The sequence below is a fragment of the Loxodonta africana genome, chromosome 8 (assembly GCF_030014295.1).
Source record: "Loxodonta africana isolate mLoxAfr1 chromosome 8, mLoxAfr1.hap2, whole genome shotgun sequence".
Taxonomy (NCBI): Eukaryota; Metazoa; Chordata; class Mammalia; order Proboscidea; family Elephantidae; genus Loxodonta; species Loxodonta africana.
Genome location: NC_087349.1, coordinates 67,854,211 through 67,874,407, shown reverse-complemented (window position 1 = coordinate 67,874,407; position 20,197 = coordinate 67,854,211). Strand labels below are relative to the sequence as shown.

Genomic DNA, 20,197 nt, shown 5'->3' with positions numbered 1-20,197 from the left:
CCACTAAAATTCATGATATGTAAAAAAGTAGCAGGGTATAATTCCTTATAACTTGATGTGAATTAAATTGGGTGAAACGTGGATATCTATGATTCCTAAGTAAGGAAAATTTAATCTAAAAAGAAACTATTTTAAGCTCGTAATTCTCTTAACAGATTGAGTAGACTTTTGGCTTCATGTAAAGTATTTTAAGTACAGGTTAGCTGGAGAACACATCAGCTTTTCTAAATTGTCCAAAAACAATAATATGCTTTCTAGTTCTCCTGGCAGACTAACAGCTTTGAACAAGGTTGTGACTACCCAGTGTATAGGAAGACTGCCTGTACAGTTTTAATTCCAAATATCTGTTTAATGAAGAATCAGAGCCAAGCTGCCAAACTGTGTGCATGGTTTTCTTTCAGAAGTGTCAAAGTCTAAGTACTATTTCATTCTGGGTCTAATTAAAGGGAAAGACTCATTAGCAATCCAGTGATTCTTGCTGTGGAAAAAGCCTTGACCTACATGCACATCTGCCCACTAGGACTCTAAATGAGCTTATTAAATCATTTAACAGGATACAACTGATAGTGACAACTTGAAGTGGCTGCCAGAACATGTGGGATGTCAGCCAATGGCTTCAAGGTAGATGATTACCATTCCCAAAGCTCTGACGCATATGGTTCTCAGCAGATCGCCAGATGGGGTATGGGTGTGTGTGTGTGTGTGTGTGTGTGTGTGTGTGTGTGTGTAGAGACTTGCCAAGGTGAAAGTGCTGATGGACCAAGGAATCCAAAATACTGCCAGATTTCTCACAAAATTGTTGAGTCTAACTGACGTGCCCAGTCAAACTGTGCAATTTATGGAACAGAATCATCCACTCCCATGTCTTCAGAGGAAGGTCAGAAATGTTTTTATAATTACCTCAGTGTCATTAATTCTTTTAACTAGCAACATTGCTACAGAGGAAATTAAATTTATTCTAAGTGTACATTTTCCAAGAACATATCACACTGTCATATGAACCTGTCTCCTCTCATGAATTGATGTCCACATTCTCAGATTTATGAAAAGGGCTCATCCTGAGTCTCTCTAGCAACTCATGTTGTGCTGGAGGAGCCCAAACAGTGTCCACTGAAGCTGTGATTCTCAAAGGCCCTCCTGATGGGTCGCTGATTCATCTTTCCTTTTACGGAATATAGTATAATTTCTTAGAATTTATCATATATGATGAAGCATGACTTTCCTATTAGATTGAATCATAGGAAATTGCCATTTTTGTAGGTCAAATATGGCTAAATATGGTCAATGTCATCCGGTTTAACTTAATAATTGCAATCTAAAAAGTCAGTTGTTAAGGGTTACTAAAATCTGGTACAATACTATAATTTTCACTATACTCTTCACCAATCCTTTGTTATTATAGTTTTTTCTTCTTTGGAAAGCACAAGTAAGTATAGTAGGTGGACTGTGCCATTTTCTCTTACCTAAGCTCATGGTATTAAGAAAAGTTTTTAGTTGGAGATTTGAAATAATGGTAGTTCCAAACTGAGTGCAGCTTGTTAATAACTAGTTTATACCTGGAGTCACATTGAGTGATCACAGTATTGCCAGTAATAATTTACATTACCTTTACCATTAATTCAGTGACTACACTGATCTAGGTAAACTTTATGTGTCTGAAATGTGTGCGGATCAAATTCTGTAAGTTATATTTCCCCTTGACTTGTATTTTATTTTAAATGCTTATTATTTTTATATGATGGCTTTTCAACTATGGGTGGATTGATGATTTTTTTTTTTAATGGTTTTCATCCACTAGCAAAAAACATGAATTAACTTGCAGGCAAACAATTTTTTTAAAATACTTTAAGAAAGAATTGAAATATCCCAAGAAACAGGCAGAGTGGTTGAGAGAACTGAGTCTAGAACAAGACTGCTGGGGATGAAACGCAGCACTACATTTTATTAACAGAGTGATTGGGGCGAGTTACTGTACCACCCTGTGCCTCAGTTTTCTCATCCATGTAATGAGTTAATGATAGTACTTACCTCTTAGAGTTGTAAGGATTAAAATGAATTAATAAATATAAAGCACTTAGAACAACACCTGTTCTAGTGGTAGTATGTATTGGAAATTACTATCCATCAGTTAAATATTTGGCAACCCTCTTTAAACTAATGTAAACCAAATCTAGCCTGGTATGTTTTCCAAAAATAGTCCTTTTATTAAACAATACTTCCTCTGAAATGAGAAGTTAAGCACTAAAACAGAGTTTGATTTAGCAAGTATTTGATAAATATTAACTCCCTCTCCCCATTTTCTTCCTTCCAAAAAAAGTGGAGGAGGTCTTCCTTAACTTTTATGCCAAGGCTCTGTATATAGTCACTGCTTCACTGAGTTGTAGCTGAGAAGTATAACTGGTCATACTTGGACCATTCAGCATCTACAAAATGCTTATCCATCATTTTCTTCTATTTGGAAAGTATGAGAGTATTTGCCAGTTGGTGCTACACATATCTGGGAAATAATTCAAAGAAGTTGCTGAAAGTTCTTTCTAATGTTAAAAAGAGTTCAAGGTATGTTAAGCTGTTTATAATTGTATTATTCAAGAAAAGGTAAAGTTCTGTCCTCAAGCAATTCAATGAGTCTTGAACAGCCATTCATTATTTATTACTTTGGGGAAAAGAAAGGATGTTGATTTTGGTTGGAGCCACTGCCAGAAATAAGAAGCATTGGATTTCTTCTTAGCTGAACTTTCCTTAAGGGAAACCTTGGGCCATCTGTTGAGGTTTCATTACTCCATCAGCTGAAAAAAATTGGTTTGTGTGTCTGGGTGAGTTTGTAGGAGAAGCTGTGTAATAGGCATGTAATCACTGTAGTAATTAATGTACAGTTGCTCCGGGTTGAAAACCTAAGTGAACCAGAGGAACATTTCCAGACCCCAACTTCCTGAGTCCAGACCAGGTTTCCAGTTTTGTTCACATCCAGCCTCTAGCACAGCACCTGCTCCCTAGTCACTGCTCAGTAAATGTTTGACACATAGATGACTGAGTGAATGACAGTAATAGCTAAACACTGAGAATGCAAAGCTGAGTGAAATCGCATGGGATCCTCTCCATAGTCTAGGGAAAGACAAATGAACGGACCAAGAAATGCAAAGATGCAACTGTAATAAATGCTCAGAAAAAGAGGAAAACGGTGCTATCAGTGCCTAGAATAGAAATTTGACCTGATTAAAGAAACCCTCCACGAAGCCACACTGCTTAAAAAAATACCTAAAGGTTGAGTAAGAATTAACTAGGAAAAGAATACCCCAGACAGAGGGACTGGCACATGCGAAGCTCCCGTGGCAGGAGGAGGCATGGCAAGTACAAAGAACTGAACAAAGACTAATAGCTGCTTGACTGGTGAGTAAAGGAGAGGTGCCTAGTGACAGATGGGACCCTGGGGCCACAGGGTCACACCATGCAGGACCTTAAAGCCTTAAAAGAAGTGTTGTTTTTTCCTTAAGAGCAAAGGAAAAAGCCTAGAAGGTTTTACTCAGGGAGTGACATGTTCAGATTTCCATTTTTAGAAGATTGCTCTGGCAGCAATGCAGGGAGTAAACTGGAGGACAATAGATTGAATGAGGAGTCTCTGGGTGGTACAAATCGTTAATGCTCTTGGCTGCAAACCTAAAGGTGGAGGTTCATGTCCACTCAGAGGCACCTCAGAAGACAGCCTGGTGATCATCTGAGAAATCAGCCATTGAAAACCCTTTAGGGCACAATTCTATTCAGACACATATGGAGTCGCCATGCGTCAGATGGACTTGACGACAACCGAAAGACTGAATGTGAGTACTAAGGACTTTGTTGTAGTCCAAGCAAGAAAAGACAGCAATTTGGTGTAAACTCCAGAGGCTTGGTAGAGGATTAGAGAGGGTATGGTATAGAGAGAATTAGGGGGCATGGACCTTGGTGATGGATTGCATATGGTGGGGGAAGAAGAGCAAGGTGGCAAGAATTACCCCTAGGCTCTGGTTTGACACATATGAAATTTGTGTCTACTATCTGAAAATTTCCCAGTTTCTTTAAGGCAGAATTAAACATTTTTACCCCTGATTTCTTAAGTGCTCTGTTAATACCTTTATTATAGCTAATTCGTATGCTTATATTTTACTTTATATTCATTTGTCTGTACAGCCAGATTGTAAGCAGGTGCAGTTTGATTTATATCTGTAATTATGTAGCCTGATACTCAATACCAGATTGGTGCTCAGGAAAGGTCTGGTGAATAACAGTTGAATTTATACACATTAAGCACCTATTCTGTGGCTGGTTATGATTTAGGTGTCTTACAGGCATTATCTGGAATCCTCCCAACAATTCTGCAAGGTAGATATAATTATCCTCATTTTGCATATGGGGAACTTGCAAAAGCTCAAGCAATTTTTAAGTTATAGAGGGAGTATTCATATCTAGACTGACTACAAAGCCATGTTTTTTCCCTGTGATTTCATGCATGCTGAAAAATGGATTTAATAAATGGAGATTATATTGCTAGACCATAAAATGGAAAAATAATACCTATTTCCTACGGTTGTTAGAAAATGAAAAGAGATAATGTATATTAAGTGTCCAGGGCATGCTTGGAAATAATAAGCTTTATTAAACATTGGCTTCCTTCCCCCTAGATGTACACAGGATGGCGACCCCTAGTTTCTGAGGCAGTACTAAAGTGGCCTTCCCACTCTCCTCCCTGCCTCACACATGCTTACACTCACGGTTACACACATTCACACTCATATTCTCTCTGGGGCAATCCACTTTAAACCAGTCCTCTTTGTTATGCCTGCTTTTTGGTGTATGGCTGTATTAGTTAAAGCAAGTGAAGTGGAGGAATAATAAGTAGTACTGTGGGCATGCATTTTGTGTGTGTGTGTGCCTGTGTGTGCATTTATTGGTGGATATAGGGGCAGAAAGGTCAGAAGAGGGTCAGAAACCCAAGAGACCTGAAGAACCATGTGAGTTTGGGCAAGCCTGGTAACCTCTCTGGGACTCAAGTTCCTCACCTATGAAATGTAGGATTTTGATTGCAAAGGTCTTATTCAGTTGTATAATGCCTGAATTCTGTGATGGGCCTGCCACATAGAAAACTTTATTAATTAGAAAATGTCTGGCTTCAAGTAACAGAAGTCTTGACTAACAGTGGCTTAAATCATAAGAACACACATGTTGACTTGACAGAATGTTTGAAAGTAGGTAGTTCAGATATTCAATATCAGGTTGATAGCTCAATGATGCCATCAAAGAGCCAGGCCCTTTGACATTTTTTTCTGTGTCACCATCTCCAGATAATGGCTTTTTATCCTAGAGTTTGTTACCTCATGGTTACAAGATAACTATTACATCTCCTTGTATCACATTAGTGTCCCACACAGAAGAGGCAGAAGCAAAAGGTTTCTTCTTTGCATCCAGTAAGGTCCTTCACATCTCATTTGTCAGAACTGAACCAAATTGACCACTCCTGACTAATCAGTAGCTAAGGAAAGTGCTATAGACCAATTATCATTCATCCTACATCCTCTGAGATCTGGCCCTGACCGGAATAGATTAGTTCTTTAAGCAGGGAAAAAGACAGGGAGAGGATGGTCACTGAGTAGGAAACAAAAATGTGTCTACTACAAGCACTTAATAAAGATTTGTTTAATGAATGAGTGAGGGCCATGTTATGATTTAATTATTAAAAATTATCTTTTATAACTGAGCTGGTATAAAGGCAAATATAATCTAGACTGAATTCATTGTTATGTATTTAGTATTACGTTTATGTTTTATTCTGATTTAAAAATTAAAATGGAAATGTATTTATGGACCCCTAAAAGTATGTGCATAGGAGCCCTGGTGGCATAGTGATTAAGTGATATGGCTGCTAACCGAAAGGTCAGCAGTTCAAATCCACCAACAGCTCCTTAGAAATCCTATAGGGCAGTTCTACTCTACCCTCTAGGGTCACTATGGGTCAAAGTTGACAGCAATGAGTTTTTTTTTTTTAGTATCATATAGGAGTCCTGGTGGTGCAGTGGTTAAAGCACTCAGCTGCTAACTGAAAGGTCATTGGTTTGAACCCACCAGCTGCTCCATGGGAGAAAAACGTAGCAGTCTGCTTCCGTAAAGATTTACAGCCTTGGAAACCCTATGGGGCAGTTCTACTCTGTCATATAGGGTCGCAGTTTTGGAATCAACTCGATGGCAGTGGGTTTGGTTTTTGGCTTTGGGAAAGTATCACGGGCCCTAGACACTGCCCACTGTGCCTAGTGAATACGTCAGCCCTGGGTTTATGTTATATTTCCAACTGGATTGTAAACAATTGAGGGCAAGGACTGTGCACTAGCCTTCTTTGTTGCCTTCAAAACCCCTACTCCCATGATATATACCTAAGGGCTGCTCAGTAAGTCCTATTGACTTGACCTAACATGTTTCTTCCTCTATGGTGAACAAGGTCCTTCTGGTTCTTATGGTCCCCCAGGATTACCTGGCATTGGACAGCAAGGGATCATGGTAAAGATATTTTTCTCTTTGCCCATTGATGGCTATTGAATTTATTGCAGGGACTAGGGAAGCTCTGATTTGAACTCTGCTTAGACACGAGAAGGCTGGCTGCTTACATATAGTTTGGATGCTTGGATACTGCAATGCTCTGGTCAGGAGCAGTTACCACAAAGAATAAACAATTTAACTTTTGACTTAGTTGGAATGAAAAAATTGCTTGCCTCCAAATAGCCACCGTTTCATCCATGTATATTTAGTTTTGTTGGGTTTTCATTGACTTTACCTGTTAACATGCAAAAATGTTATTGGGAAGTATAACACCTTACCATATCAACTACCACCCTGCTTACATTAAATAAGCGTAGAGGTGGACTATGACACTGAATGAGTAAATGTTGGCAGAAAGGTTTGTAGGGAACTAGAAAGGGTTGGAATGCCCAACACCCTGGGGTGCTCTGTATGATGCAAGATATAATAGAGCAGAAGTGCTTAAATGGGTTTTCTATGTTGTTGGGACAATAAGACTTTGATTAGAGAGGAAAATAGAGAACAGTACAAAACAGTACACTAGGAATATAATCAAGTGTCACCATGTATGGCATTTAGACAATAAGCACATTGAGACTTCAGGGGAGGTGGAGTTTATATTGGACGAGTTATTGGAGAAGAGTTCAGGAGCAGATAAAGTGTGAAACAGAGCTTAATGGAAAGGTGAAGTGGAACAGAGCTGGGACAAGGGAGGGGCAGCATTACATGCTGGTTGTGAGGGGCCAGGGAATAGCACAAGCATTGTTAGCTTGGTCATCTCAGTAACCAAAATGAATTGCCACACAGTTTGTCCTGCCAATAGTTGGTGGAAGCTTAAAGTACTGTATTGCATTTAGACAAGAAGAGATGCTGAACATTTTAGAGTAATTTGTTCACTTAAGTTTAAGCTATTTGCCCTCCTCCAGGATTTTTTTTTGTCTTTATGAATATGAAAATTTGACCATTTTGCTAGTTATCTTTGTTGAAATCCCCATAGTGCTTGAAATTGCATAATTTTTTCTTTTTGATGTAAAACCAGGATTTCTTTGTTTAAAAACTCAGACTTTTATTCAAACTTTTATTCTATTGTTTCTTTTTCTTAGGGAGAAAGAGGCCAAGAAGGAAGAACAGGAGCTCTGAGACCCATTGGAGTTGGTGAGCCAGGACAGCTGGTAAGTAGCAATAAATTGTAGATGGAATAAAGGGACAGATAAAGTTCTTAATATGCTCTTTCCGGTTAGAAGAAATAGTTAAATTAAGTCACCTTATATCTTTTTGGACAAAAGACAATAAATACGCAAGGAGCAGATCTTCATTTTTACCACACTTGAAATAGAACTACACTGAAGATTTGTACAACTGTCTCCCACTTCGTGACAATCAAAAGGTTAATCAACTTGTCCAAGAAGAAAAGAGTTCTCAAGTGTCAAAGTTTCCTAGGAGATAAGAGATCTGAATTCAGGCCCAAGAGCTATATTTTTTTATTGAACTTCCTGTAGCCAGGAGAAAATCACTGGGAATGAGGTTCTTGCTCATTCTAAAGTGGATGGGGACTGATGTTGGCAGACAGATAATAATTGCGTTATTTGCAGTTTCTAACTTATAGAGCTTTGATGTTTACTAGTGTTGGAGAAGAAAAAGAAATATGTTTCTATCAAAAGAGCTGGAGAGGAAATGAATAAGACATGACTGTTCATGTCTAAGAAGTTTCTTGACTTTTCAAGTAATCATTATTTTCCCAGGAAAGAACTGTAGCTGACTTGTTGAGATACAAATAAAAATAACTGATTGGTTTCCTCATTTGGTTTTGCACTGCATAGGTTCTCAAATATAATTATTAACGGAAACTTGTTCTTCCTTACTGTACTCTGTGAGTGAAATGGCAGCGTATTGTTTGAGAGTTAGGATTTCCACTCATGTCTGGATAAAATAGGTACACTAATTCAAAAAAGAGAACATCATATAGGTTAAAAACAAACAAACACTGGATTCTCTCTTATCTAGATAACAGTGATCCAGGTTCAGTTTCCACTAATTAGACAAACCAGAATCCAATCCAAACACATTGCTGTTGAGTTGATTCCGACTCATAGTGACCTTATAGGACAGAGTAGAACTGCCCCATACGGTTTCCAAGGAGTGGCTGGTGGTTTCAAATTGCTGACCTTTTGGTTAGCAGCCGAGCTCTTAACCACTGTGCCCCTAGGGCTCCAACTAGATACCTTAAAATAAACCCCTAACTTCTTTGGGTCCCTGTTTTGGTGATATATTGATTCATAACAAAATACCTGAAGATGTAACGTCTCAGAACAACGATTTATTACCTTTCATGACTCGGTGGGCTGATTGGGCGGTGCGGCATGATGTGATGTCAGCTGGGGTGCTGGACTGTTAAAAATAAGCTCACTCACACGGTCAGAAGTTGGTACTGGCTTTTGGCCGGGAGCTCACCTGGGAGTGTTGTCCAGGGATCTCAGTTCCTTTAGCTGTGGCTACTTGGGCTTCCTCACAATACGGCAGCTGGGCACCAAGAAGGATTGCTGAGCTGGCAGAAGGCTAAGTTTCTTTAGGACTAGCCTCAGAATTATGCAGCATCACCTCTGTTACGTAATTGGTTAAAACAAGTGGTAAAGCAAACCAAGATTGGAGTGGAGGGGAAATGGACTCCACCTCTCTATAGGAGAATGGCAAAGAATTTGTGGGCATCGTTAGTCCACCACAGTCTCAGTTTTAACGTCTGTAAAATCAAAAGATTGGGTTCCTTCTATCTCTATTGGGCTGTCTTAGATTTTCAAAATTGGAAACATGGAACCAAAGTTCCAGAAATGCCAGGGAAAAAGTCACAACTTTTTATTTTTTAATATAAATTGACGATTATCTTGTTCAGGCTGAATTTGGTGCTTTGCTATTATTCACAGTTTCCAAACTTAGCAGTAAACTTAAGAGTAAGTTATACTTATTCATTCTGGTTCTTAAAATATTTTTACTTTTAAACAGTGAAATATTTTAAGCATACTGAAAAATGCAGAGAATGATTTAGTAAACCTTTACCAAGTAGACACATCTTAACATTTTGTCACACTTGACTTATGTTTTCTTTAAACAACAATTGCAAAAATTATGGATATAGTAAAGTCTACACAATATCTTTCAGGAAGCAGGAGTGGAAGGAAAATGTCTCAACTCATTTTATGAGGCCAGTTTTGCCTTGAAACCAAAACCAGACAGTGAAAATACACATGACGAAACTATAGACCAATATCTCTCATGAGTATAGAAACTAACATTCTTAACAAAATGTTAGCAAATAGAATTCAGCAATATGTAAAAAGAATAATATACCAATACCATCTGGGGTTTATTCTAGGGATGAAGCACTGGGTCAATATTGGAAAATCAATCAATGTGTTGACATTAACAAGCTAAAAAAGAAAAATCACACGATCGTATTAATTGACAGAGAAGAGCATTTGATAAAATTCAAAACCCATTTTTGATAAAAACTCCCAGGAAACTAGGAATAGAAGGAAACTTCCACAACTTGATAGAAAACACCTGCAAGACCTACAGCTAACATCATACTTAATGGTGAAAGATTGAATGCTTTCTTTCAGAGATCAAGAATAAGGCAACAATGTCTGTTCTCACCACTCATTCAACATAGTCCTAGCCAGTGTACTAAGGCAAGAGAAAGAAATAAAAGGCATACATATCCTTTTTTTTTTTTTTGCTTCCAGAAGTAAATCTTTTAGAAATTTATTTTCAGTGAAAGTATGTTAGCAGTAAGCTCTTTCAGCCTTTGGCTGAAAAGGTCATCATGGTGCCTTCTTTATAGTAGGTTAGCTGGTATAGAAATCTAGATGAGTTCTAACCCACCATCTTCTGACATACATTGTTCATGTTGAGATGTCTGCAGTCCATTTAATAATCATCCTAGTGAGAAATTTATCTTTGATCTTAGAATGTTTTTGCAATATTTTTTCTTATTCTTTTTATTTTCTATAGATGCATTATAATGTATGTAAATATGCGTATGTGTTCATTTACAGTGCATCAGATTCCCTGTGTTTCAAGAATCTTTAAAAATTCTTAACTATTATTTTTTGAAATATTTCCTTTCTCCATTCTCTTCTTTCTTCCTTCCATTATTTTCATCTTATTTGGTTGCTTTTCAGGCAATTTCTTCCAACCTTACTTATAACCCACAAATTTATCTTTATCGGGTTATAAAATGTCCTTTAACTCATCCATTATGTTTTATAACTTGATGAATATTTGTGAAATGTTTTTTGAAGTTTTTTTAATTTGCCTATTCTTTCTACTATACTGTCTTCTTTGCTTCTTGTAATTCTTTTCTTAAGGCCGTTAATCATTTGGAGTATATTTCTCCCCAGCCCCACTTTTTTTAGTCTATCATAATACTCTATTACTGGCAGTTCTTGGAGCAGTGTTTGGTCTTTTGGCTCATTTTCACTCATGGAAATTGTTTTCTTCTTTGAAATGTTTTTCTACTTTGAACTCATTTTCAGCAGGGTTTTAATTCTGAAAATCCCAAGTGTTCTGTGTGGAGGATTTTGAGAGGAGTTTGCATTTGTATCTCTCATGTACGCCAGAAAAGAGCCCTGATGGCGCAATAGTTAACCACTTGGTTGCTAACCCACCCAGTGGCTCTGCAGGAGAAAGACCTGGAGATCTGTTTCCATAAAAATTACAGTCTAGAAAACCCTATAGACAGTTCTGTATATCACATGGGGTCCCTATGAGTCTAGTCTAAATCAACTTGACAGCACCTAACAACAACAACAACAACACATACTCCAAGGGTATCCTTGTTATTAATTTCTTGACTATGTTGTTCCTGGACCACCTAGGTGGTGTCAATTGAAACCAAAAACTCATACATATCACAGGATCAGGTTAGGAATTCTCAGGGGATACTCTTTTCCACTTTGAGTCCAAGCCAAGACAAAATTCTTGTCATTAATCTCATTGTGTTGGTGGGATGACATTTTTCTACCATGCCTTTTCACTGAAAGGTAAATAACTAGGAAGGTCCTAGCTTTTTAAGAGGGCCTCTATTCTAATTCTCTTCTCATTTTCCACTGAGTGAGCTGAAATCTTTACTACTTTTTCTGTCTCTAGACTTCCTACACTTATTCCCATCACACTTTCTACCCAGGGCAGCTTCAGCATCAGATTATGTGCTTACCACTCTGGTTTTCTGCTGTTTATTTTTGAACGTTGTGATTTCCCTCATTTTCTTTGGAGCTCACCTATGCCTTTAAATGCATTTTAAAGGAAAAAAGTGTTTTATTTTCTTTCTAAATGTTTGTAGCTAAAGAGTTGTAACAATATTGCCTGGATATGAAATTCTTATATTTTTTGTTTCTTTGCTTCCCAAATCAAAATTATACAAATTAGAGTGACATTGTAAAGTTTTGTGGTTGTTTGAAAACTAAAATCACCAGAAGTGTGGGAAGGATCCCAAATAATGTTGTACCAAAATATTGCACTAAAATGTCATAATAAAAACCAATAATGTGAGATTTTTAATTATTCAGAAGTAACATAAAAACTTACCTTAAGACTGCCAAAATTTCTGTAAAAGTCTATTACTTTTGTTTCTTTGCCTGAATCATTTCAAGTAGTTTCAGGTTTAGTCCTACTGTCTTTTCAATAACATGGTAGTGTAAATCTGCTGATAGAGTAAATTAATATTATAGTTCCATGACATAACTTTGAAGTGTCATCTAGCATCTTTAACTATGTAATTACTACTAGTTTTGTGCTGGTCTGGTAAATCTGCCTGATCCATGAAAAATAAATCAGTTAAGACTGTAATCATATCCCTTTCAGGAAGATCTGTTTGTTTTTTATGCAAGGTTATTCAGAGCACTGCCAATAAAAAAATTCCCCTGAAATATAACTATAATTAGCTTGAGGTTAAGAATAAAGTAGACAGGACTGTTTAAAGATTATGGGCTAATTCTTCTTATTTAACATATTTATGTTTAATGCTTGCAATGTATATTGAAACTACTTTTCTTGGTTATCAACACTATCAAGATTATTAAGGAAAATAAGATGAATATAATAGATGATTATATTTTATCTCATTGCTAATGTCTCAGTGAAAGCATTTCACTGATCAGACTATGTTAACTGATAATTCTTTTCTTCCATTATATATATTTTTATTAGAGATGTTCATCATAAGCCAAATAAGTGTGGTATAGTTATAATGGGTTCTCACGACCTTTGAAAAGGATACTATGTTTTTTTCTTTTTTTAATAGAAGCACTTCTATCTTTTAAAAATGATCCTCTGGTAAATTGTCATAATAAATTAAGAGTATACCCTAAGCACCTGCTATTTCACTTCTCAATAATCATCCTCCATCCTGATGGGTTATTACAGATGGCATGGAATATTACTCGGACAGTTTATAGTAATTAAACCTTGAATCTCTGTGTTTTAAATTTCCCTAAGTGATTGCCCTATTGAGTGTTAATTCTCTTTTCTCAGCAGATTCTAACACATGGTTCCTCAAAGCCTCCAACATTTTCAGTTTCAGATGTAGTATAGCAAAGCAGAGGAAGGGAGATTAAATATTTATTCTGTATAGCATGCCTCTCCCCACATATGAATGGTTTAATTTAAACCATTCACTCTGAAACTGCCCTATTTGTAAAAATTTCCATAAAAAGACATTCTTTAGCAATTATACACCAAAGGTAAAGTAATTTTAATAATGATAAAACCTGAAACCAAATATGTTGCCATTGAGTCAATTCTGATTCATAGTGACCCTCTAGTACAGAGTAGAACTGCTCCAAAGGGTTTCCAAGAAACAGCTGGTAGATTCAAACTGCAGACCTTTTGGTTAGCAGCCAAGCTCTTAACCACTGCACCACCAGGGCTCCTTTAATAATGATAGCAGATATTTACTGAGTGTTTAAAATATGAGCTTTAAATCCATCTGCCTTAAACCTCTGTTGACACTTGTGGTTGAGGTAGATACTATTATTATCACCATTCTGGTGAGGATGCTGAACTTTAGAGAGATTAAATAACTTGAAGGTATGTTTAAGTTCACACTGCTAATATCTGGCAGAACTGAGACTTGAACCCCAGTACATATGATACCAAAATCTACTTTAACTGTCACTCAAGGCTGTAAACTCCATGAGAGTGGAAAGCATGTCTGCTTCTGTTTTAGAATTATACACAGAGCTTTGTGCCTACTAGGCATTTGGTGACTATTTGTTGAATGAATGAAAAAAAATGAACTAAAAAAACTATTTCTTACATTTAATGTTAATCATGCTTATTCTCATTTGTTTTATCATGAGGGAAGAAGAATAATTTATAAATTTTTTTTGTTAGGGTGTGTGATATTAGCTTAAAACTTGGTTTAGTTTGTGATCTAGTTTTAATGCTGGTATTTAATTTCCCCCTAAGTAATTGCTCGACCACTAGAGTGAGCCATCATAGATATTAATGTTTTTATTAGTCTTGGAGTCTAGGATTCACGTAAGCATAGCATAGCAATTTAAATTAAATTAAATGCTAGCTTTTTCTTTTACATGCTAATTGGCAAAGAAGAAAATCCTACACTTTGTTAGGAGTGAAAGAAAAAGAGCTTTATTGAGGAATAATACTGTCAAGTTGGGCAGCGCTAAGTAAAAATACAAAGCCCTCCACTGTTCAAGTGTAGAGAGGTGTTTATATACATAGAGAATGAAGGAAAGATAGGGGGTTAATGACTGATTATAGATAAGATCAGCTTCACCTTGAAGTACTTCGAAATGTAAAGGTCAGCCACTTAATCAGGAGGGAGTGAGTTACTACCTAGGTGAGTGGTGCCAGTCAGTTCAGTTATACATGATTGCAGTCATGAACACATCTTCCCTGGGAACAAATTATCTACGTCTTGACAGGTTCTTCCCATGAACAAATGGCTTACATCCTGACCTTTTGCTTTGCTGGAATGCATGTCAGTCCCATCTTTCTTATGTCTGACATAAGTGTCACCATTTTGAAACTTTTCCATTTGCATAAAAAATTAAATCTTTACTAAGTTGGCTATACATAAATACTAAAGAAAACTGTCATTTAAAATATACAATATTAGGGAAGGTAAACAAAATTAAACAGTGATACAATTAGCTGTCTTTCTTATGCATCCATAACTATGACCAGTCACTGATGAACATAACGCTGGATTGTAGTTCTGCAGCCAGGCTTGACCCTGATTTCTGTACCCTGAGTCTAATGATCATTCAGAGTTTTCAGTGTGCTGCTTTGGAGCTTCTGGGGAACTTGGTAGATCTTACTCCATCACAAGATTGCCTCCCTGGAAATGAGCCCTAATTATCCTGCCTCTAGGAGTCTTAATAAGTCCTTTAAAAGTCCTTTAGGTGCTGTCGTTTCCAGCTCTTAGTGAACCTATGTACAACAGAACGAAACACTGCTGGGTCCTGTGCCATCCTCACAATTATTGTTATGCTTGAGACCAATGTTGCAACCACTGTGTCAAACCAACTTGTTGAGGGTCATTCTCTTTTTCTCTGACCCTCTGCTTTACCAAGCATCATGTCCTTCTCCAGGAACTGGTCCTTCCTGATAACATGTCCAAAGTATGTGAATCAAAATCTCAGCATCCTCGCCTCCAATGAGCATTCTGGCTGTACTTCTTTCAAGACAGACTTGCTCATTCTTCTGGCAGTCCATGGTATATTCAATATTCTTTGCCAACACCAGAATTCAAAAGCATCAATTCTTAGGCCTTCTTTATGCATCGTCCAGCTTTCACATGCATATGAGGTGATTAAAAATACCATGGCTTGAGTCAGGCACATCTTAGTTCTCAAGGTGACATCTTTGCTTTTTAACACTTTAAATCTCTTGTAGCAGATTTGCCCAGTGCAATGCATTGATTTCTTGACTGTTGCTCCATGAGAATTGATTGTGGATCCAAGTAAAATGAAATCCTTGACGACTTCAATCTTTTCTTCATTTATCATGATGTTGCTTATTGGTCCAGTTGTGAGGATTTTTCTTTTGTCTTCTTTATGTCGGGGTGTAATCCATACTAAAGGCTGCGATCTTTGACCTTCATCACTAAGGGCTTCCAGTCCTCTTTACTTTCAGCAAGCAAGGTTGTGTCATCTGCATAACACAGGTCATTAATGAGTCTTCCTCCAATCCTAATGCTGTGTTCTCCCTCATACAGTCCAGCTTCTTGAATTATTTGCTCAGCATACAGATTGAATAAGTGTGGTGAAAGGATACAACCCTGACATACACCTTTCCTGACTTTAAACCACAAAGTATCCCCTTGCTCTGTTCGAACAACTGCCTCTTGGTCTAAGTATAGGTTCCTCATGAGCACAATTAAGTGTTCTGGAATTCCCATTCTTCACAATGTTATGGTCCACACAGTTGAATACCTTTGCATAGTCAATAAAACATAGGTAATCATCTTTCTGGTATTCTCTGTGTTTAACCGTGATCCGTCTGACATCAGCAATGATATCCCTTGTTCCACGTCCTCTTCTGAATCCAGCTTGAATTTCTGGCAGTTCTCTGTCGATATGCTGTTACAGCTGCTTTTGAATGGTGTTCAGAATTTTACTTGTGTGTGATATTCATAATACTGTTTGGTAATTTCTGCATTCTGTTGGATCGCCTTTCTTTGGAATGGAAACAAATATGGAACTCTTCCAGTTAGCTAGCCAGGTAGCTGTCTTCCAAATTTCTTGGCATAGACAAGTGAGCACTTACAGACTCTGCCTCTGTTTGTTGAAACATCTCAGTTGGTATTCTGTCAATTCCTGAAGGCTTGTTTTTCGCCAGTGCTTTCAGTGCAGCTTGGATCTCTTCCTTAATTGCCATCGGTTCTTGATCATGTGCTACCTCCTGAAATGGTTGAACACCCACCAATTCTTTTTGATACAGTGACTCTTTGTATTCCTTCCATCTTCTTTTGATGCTTCCTGTGTGGTTTAGTATTTCCCCCTAAGAACCCTTCAGTATTGCAATTCAGGGTTTGAATTTTTCTTCAATTCTTTCAGCTTGAAAAATGCTGAGTGCATTCTTCCCTTTCGGTTTTCTATCTCCAGGTCCTTGCACATTTTATTATAATACTTCCCTATGGCCAAGAAGAAAAGGAGGAAAATTTTGCAGCTGTTAGAATTCCTGGTTTTAATGAAAGCCTTGCTATTTTCTTTAATTTTTTTTTTCCAATTAGTACCTTTCCTGCCAGTCTACTTCAAAGTCTGAAGCAATCTTATTTTGCTTTACTTAGGTGTCTTTTGCAATAATAGTTACATAGAAGTCTTACCTTTAATCACTGAAATTGAAAATCATGTTCCCCTTAATGATGATTCTATCAGGATTCCTATTTGGCATTAAACCTCCAGAAGATTCAACTGATTCCTGAAAGAATTCAAATTATAATCCAAGCCTATCAGGGTTGAAATTAAAGCACATGTAAACAGTATCCAATGCTTTAAAACAGCTATGCAGTGATATCTTCACAGGTCTCTGTGAAGACTTTATTACATTATTAAATCACCCTGCATCCTTCTCCAGGCCACACAGTCCTAGATTTTTGGCTTTTTTCATAGAATTTAGTTCCTAATCCTTTCTCTGAAGCATCACTTGATTGCCATTTTCTCTAATAATTTGAAGACTCTAGAATAGAACATTTTATACCAGTCAAATAGAACCAATGTTTAATGCAATGGGAATTTTATTCTTTACAACTCCACAATTCTACTGATCCCAGATGAAGCTTACTAGAAAGATTCTCATAAAAAACTTAAACAGGACCATAGCATTGTCATGTCTATATAAACTGAAATATAACCATTCTTTCTTCTTCTCTCCTGTTCTCCCCTCTTCCCTCCCCTGCATCTACCTTTTCATTCCCCTCCTGCCCCTCATTCCCTGCCATCCTAACCAGGGTCCCTGTGGTCCTGAGGGAGCACCAGGAGAGAGGGGCTTGCCCGGAGACGGATTTCCAGGACCAAATGTAACAATGCCTGCTATAGTAAAAAAAAGGAGGGAGCTTTCTCCTGCTTGCTCATGAATTAAAAATTTTAAAAATGTGTCCCAGCCAATTATCAGAAGTCAAGTATTTTTGAGACCATTTCTCCTTAACATGCAAATGCAGTAAAATTTACAATTATAAGTAAGTTAACCAGTTATATAAATTTTCAATTATAAATAATTGACAAACTTCTACTTCATGTAATTACCATGTAGGAAATTAGAAAAATCTCTTAGTTTGTACTCATTAAAGCCACAGTGATAAATAGTATCTCCCTGTCCAGATATTAAGTTTTTGAGTGTAGTTATGGTAAAGCTTCACTTCCAATTTTGTTTTATGAAACAGATGAGAATCAAAGTCTAATAAACCAGTTTAGAACAGTATTGCCATCAATATAATAAGAAATGAAATTACGGTGGAAGGGGAAACTGGAATTTCCTATAAGGAGCAGAATGTTAGGAAAGAGCTACCTTTACCTGGCAATTGAGGATTTAAACTTTTCCACTGCTTCCCACATAAAATTCCTGGAGCTAAAGTTTTTGTAGTCCAAGGATTGGCAAACTTTTACTGGAAAGGGCTAGATAGTAATTATTTTAGGCTTTGTGAGCCATATGGTATCTGTTGCAACCACTCTGATGTTGTAGTGTGAAAAAAATCAACAATACTTAAACAAATGCATGTAGCTGTGTCCCAGTATAACTTTATTAAAAAAAAAAAAAAATGGTGGGCTGCATTTGGCTCATGGATTGTAGTTTGTTGACCCCTGGTCTAGACTGTTTACCTACAATCTATAACGTATTTGCCAAAGATCACACAGGAGATGATTTTCCAAGAGACTTTGGCAGTATGAACAAAATTTCAGAGTAAGTAAATATAATTTTTGGAGCCCTTCTTCCTTCTTTTCTAAAGCCTTTCCGTCAAACTCACACTAGCGCATGAATACACACACTGCCCAGAGAACCACATGCTGCTTTCTAAGTGTCTCAGACATCCCACTTCAGCCGTTCAGTTAGGTTACTTAGATCTAACCTTCTCAGTATGGCCTCACATTCTAAAATTGCATCTTATTTCTTCTCAGCCTCCTCAACCATAATTAATAGTCAGTTACCTCTGAGAAACCTCCTGAATATCAATTAGAGGAAAAGCAATTAGCCACAACAAATAATTCATACTAAGTTGTGAGTGACTGTTAGGTTAGTTTTTGAAAGAGACCCTTGTTAACTAATATAAATTTTAATTTGTCGTAATAAATGGAAATAATATGCCCTTGACTAACCAAAAGAAACTATTAGAAGACAGAATCCAGCAATATGGCATTATATTTCAGAAAGCTCTGCTATAAATTGTGTCCGATTTTTTTTTCCAAAGAGCCAGAATTACTCTTTTTTTCTCTTCATAATTTGTGCTTTTTTTTATGATAAAGAAACAAACACATTCCAAGGCATGTTTTAGTGACAAAGTCACATATTTTGATATTATATAAAGCATGACATAGTGATACTCTCTTATTCATAACAACCCAAGGACATAGCATTGCACTCAATCTCATCAAAGACAGAACACATTACAGTTAATTCTGAGCTTTAACATCCTGTTAATCAGAATCCTTCATTCTCCAACCAGCTGGACCTATGGGAGTTTGCTGTATGTACCACTTGCTGCTACTGTGCAATTATTATCAGGAATAAATGAGTAAATTATGGCTATTCAAAGATATATAGGTGTATTTTCTAATTTCCTGGGTTTCTTGCACATGTTCTTTGATTTTACTCTTGGTTTGAATAATTTCACGAAATGAATGCCATTTTTGATTGATTACATGGTGTTATGACGTCACTGACATTACATTGAGACCAGAGCTATTCATGTAGGTCGTGCTGCTACTGTAGAAGCATATCCAAGAGAGTTTTTCAGAGACTCTTTAAAACCTAAATTTTCAATGAAAGTTTATAAATTCAGATATGAACATTTAATAAGTAATCCAATTCTAGCAAGTATTAATTCACATTCTAATAAAACACACAAATTTTAATTGTGTGATAGACCCGGTTTCAGCAATATTGAGGAAAAGGAGGATTGAGTCAGTTAGTTTGTATACATAATTAAGTAGCTTCCCTATTTCCAGATATTTCTGGTCAGATTGGGAATTGAGCTCTTTTCCAACTTCTGTTATGCTACCTATGTATTCAGCTTAGACAGACTACTTCCTGTTTAAAAGTGTCGACTAAGTTTTTGAAATTTACAAATCTCAGAGTCAGTTAGAATTACCCATTTGCAGTAAACCATGAATTTGGATACCTGATTAAAAAAAAAAATCAATTTAAAGCACATTTCTTAGTAATTATAATGTAAACTTTTAAAATCCTGATTTTTATTAGCACACTGATATCCCTTCCATGTACTTTCAGGGTGAAAAATGTTCTGAAGGTCTAATTGGCGCACGAGGATTACAAAACCCATCAATCAAAGGGGACAAGGCACTGCATATAGGGTATAAAAAAATCAATGAAAATATTTTTACCATTGCTCTTTATGTATGTACATTTAGAACCATATGCAAAATAACAACAATGCCACACAGGTATCCAGTTGATTATAAAT

The 20,197-nt window shown here is 36.8% G+C and overlaps 1 protein-coding gene across 1 annotated transcript in view; it reads left to right on the top strand.

Annotated features, from left to right (window-relative positions):
* The window catches only part of COL28A1 (collagen type XXVIII alpha 1 chain), a 199,001-nt gene that overhangs the window by 47,184 nt on the left and 131,620 nt on the right, over positions 1 to 20,197 (top strand). Inside the window, 2 exon segments of the mRNA XM_064290408.1 lie at positions 7,644 to 7,712; positions 9,428 to 9,485. Of these exon segments, the coding sequence (XP_064146478.1) occupies positions 7,644 to 7,712; positions 9,428 to 9,485 (127 nt within the window).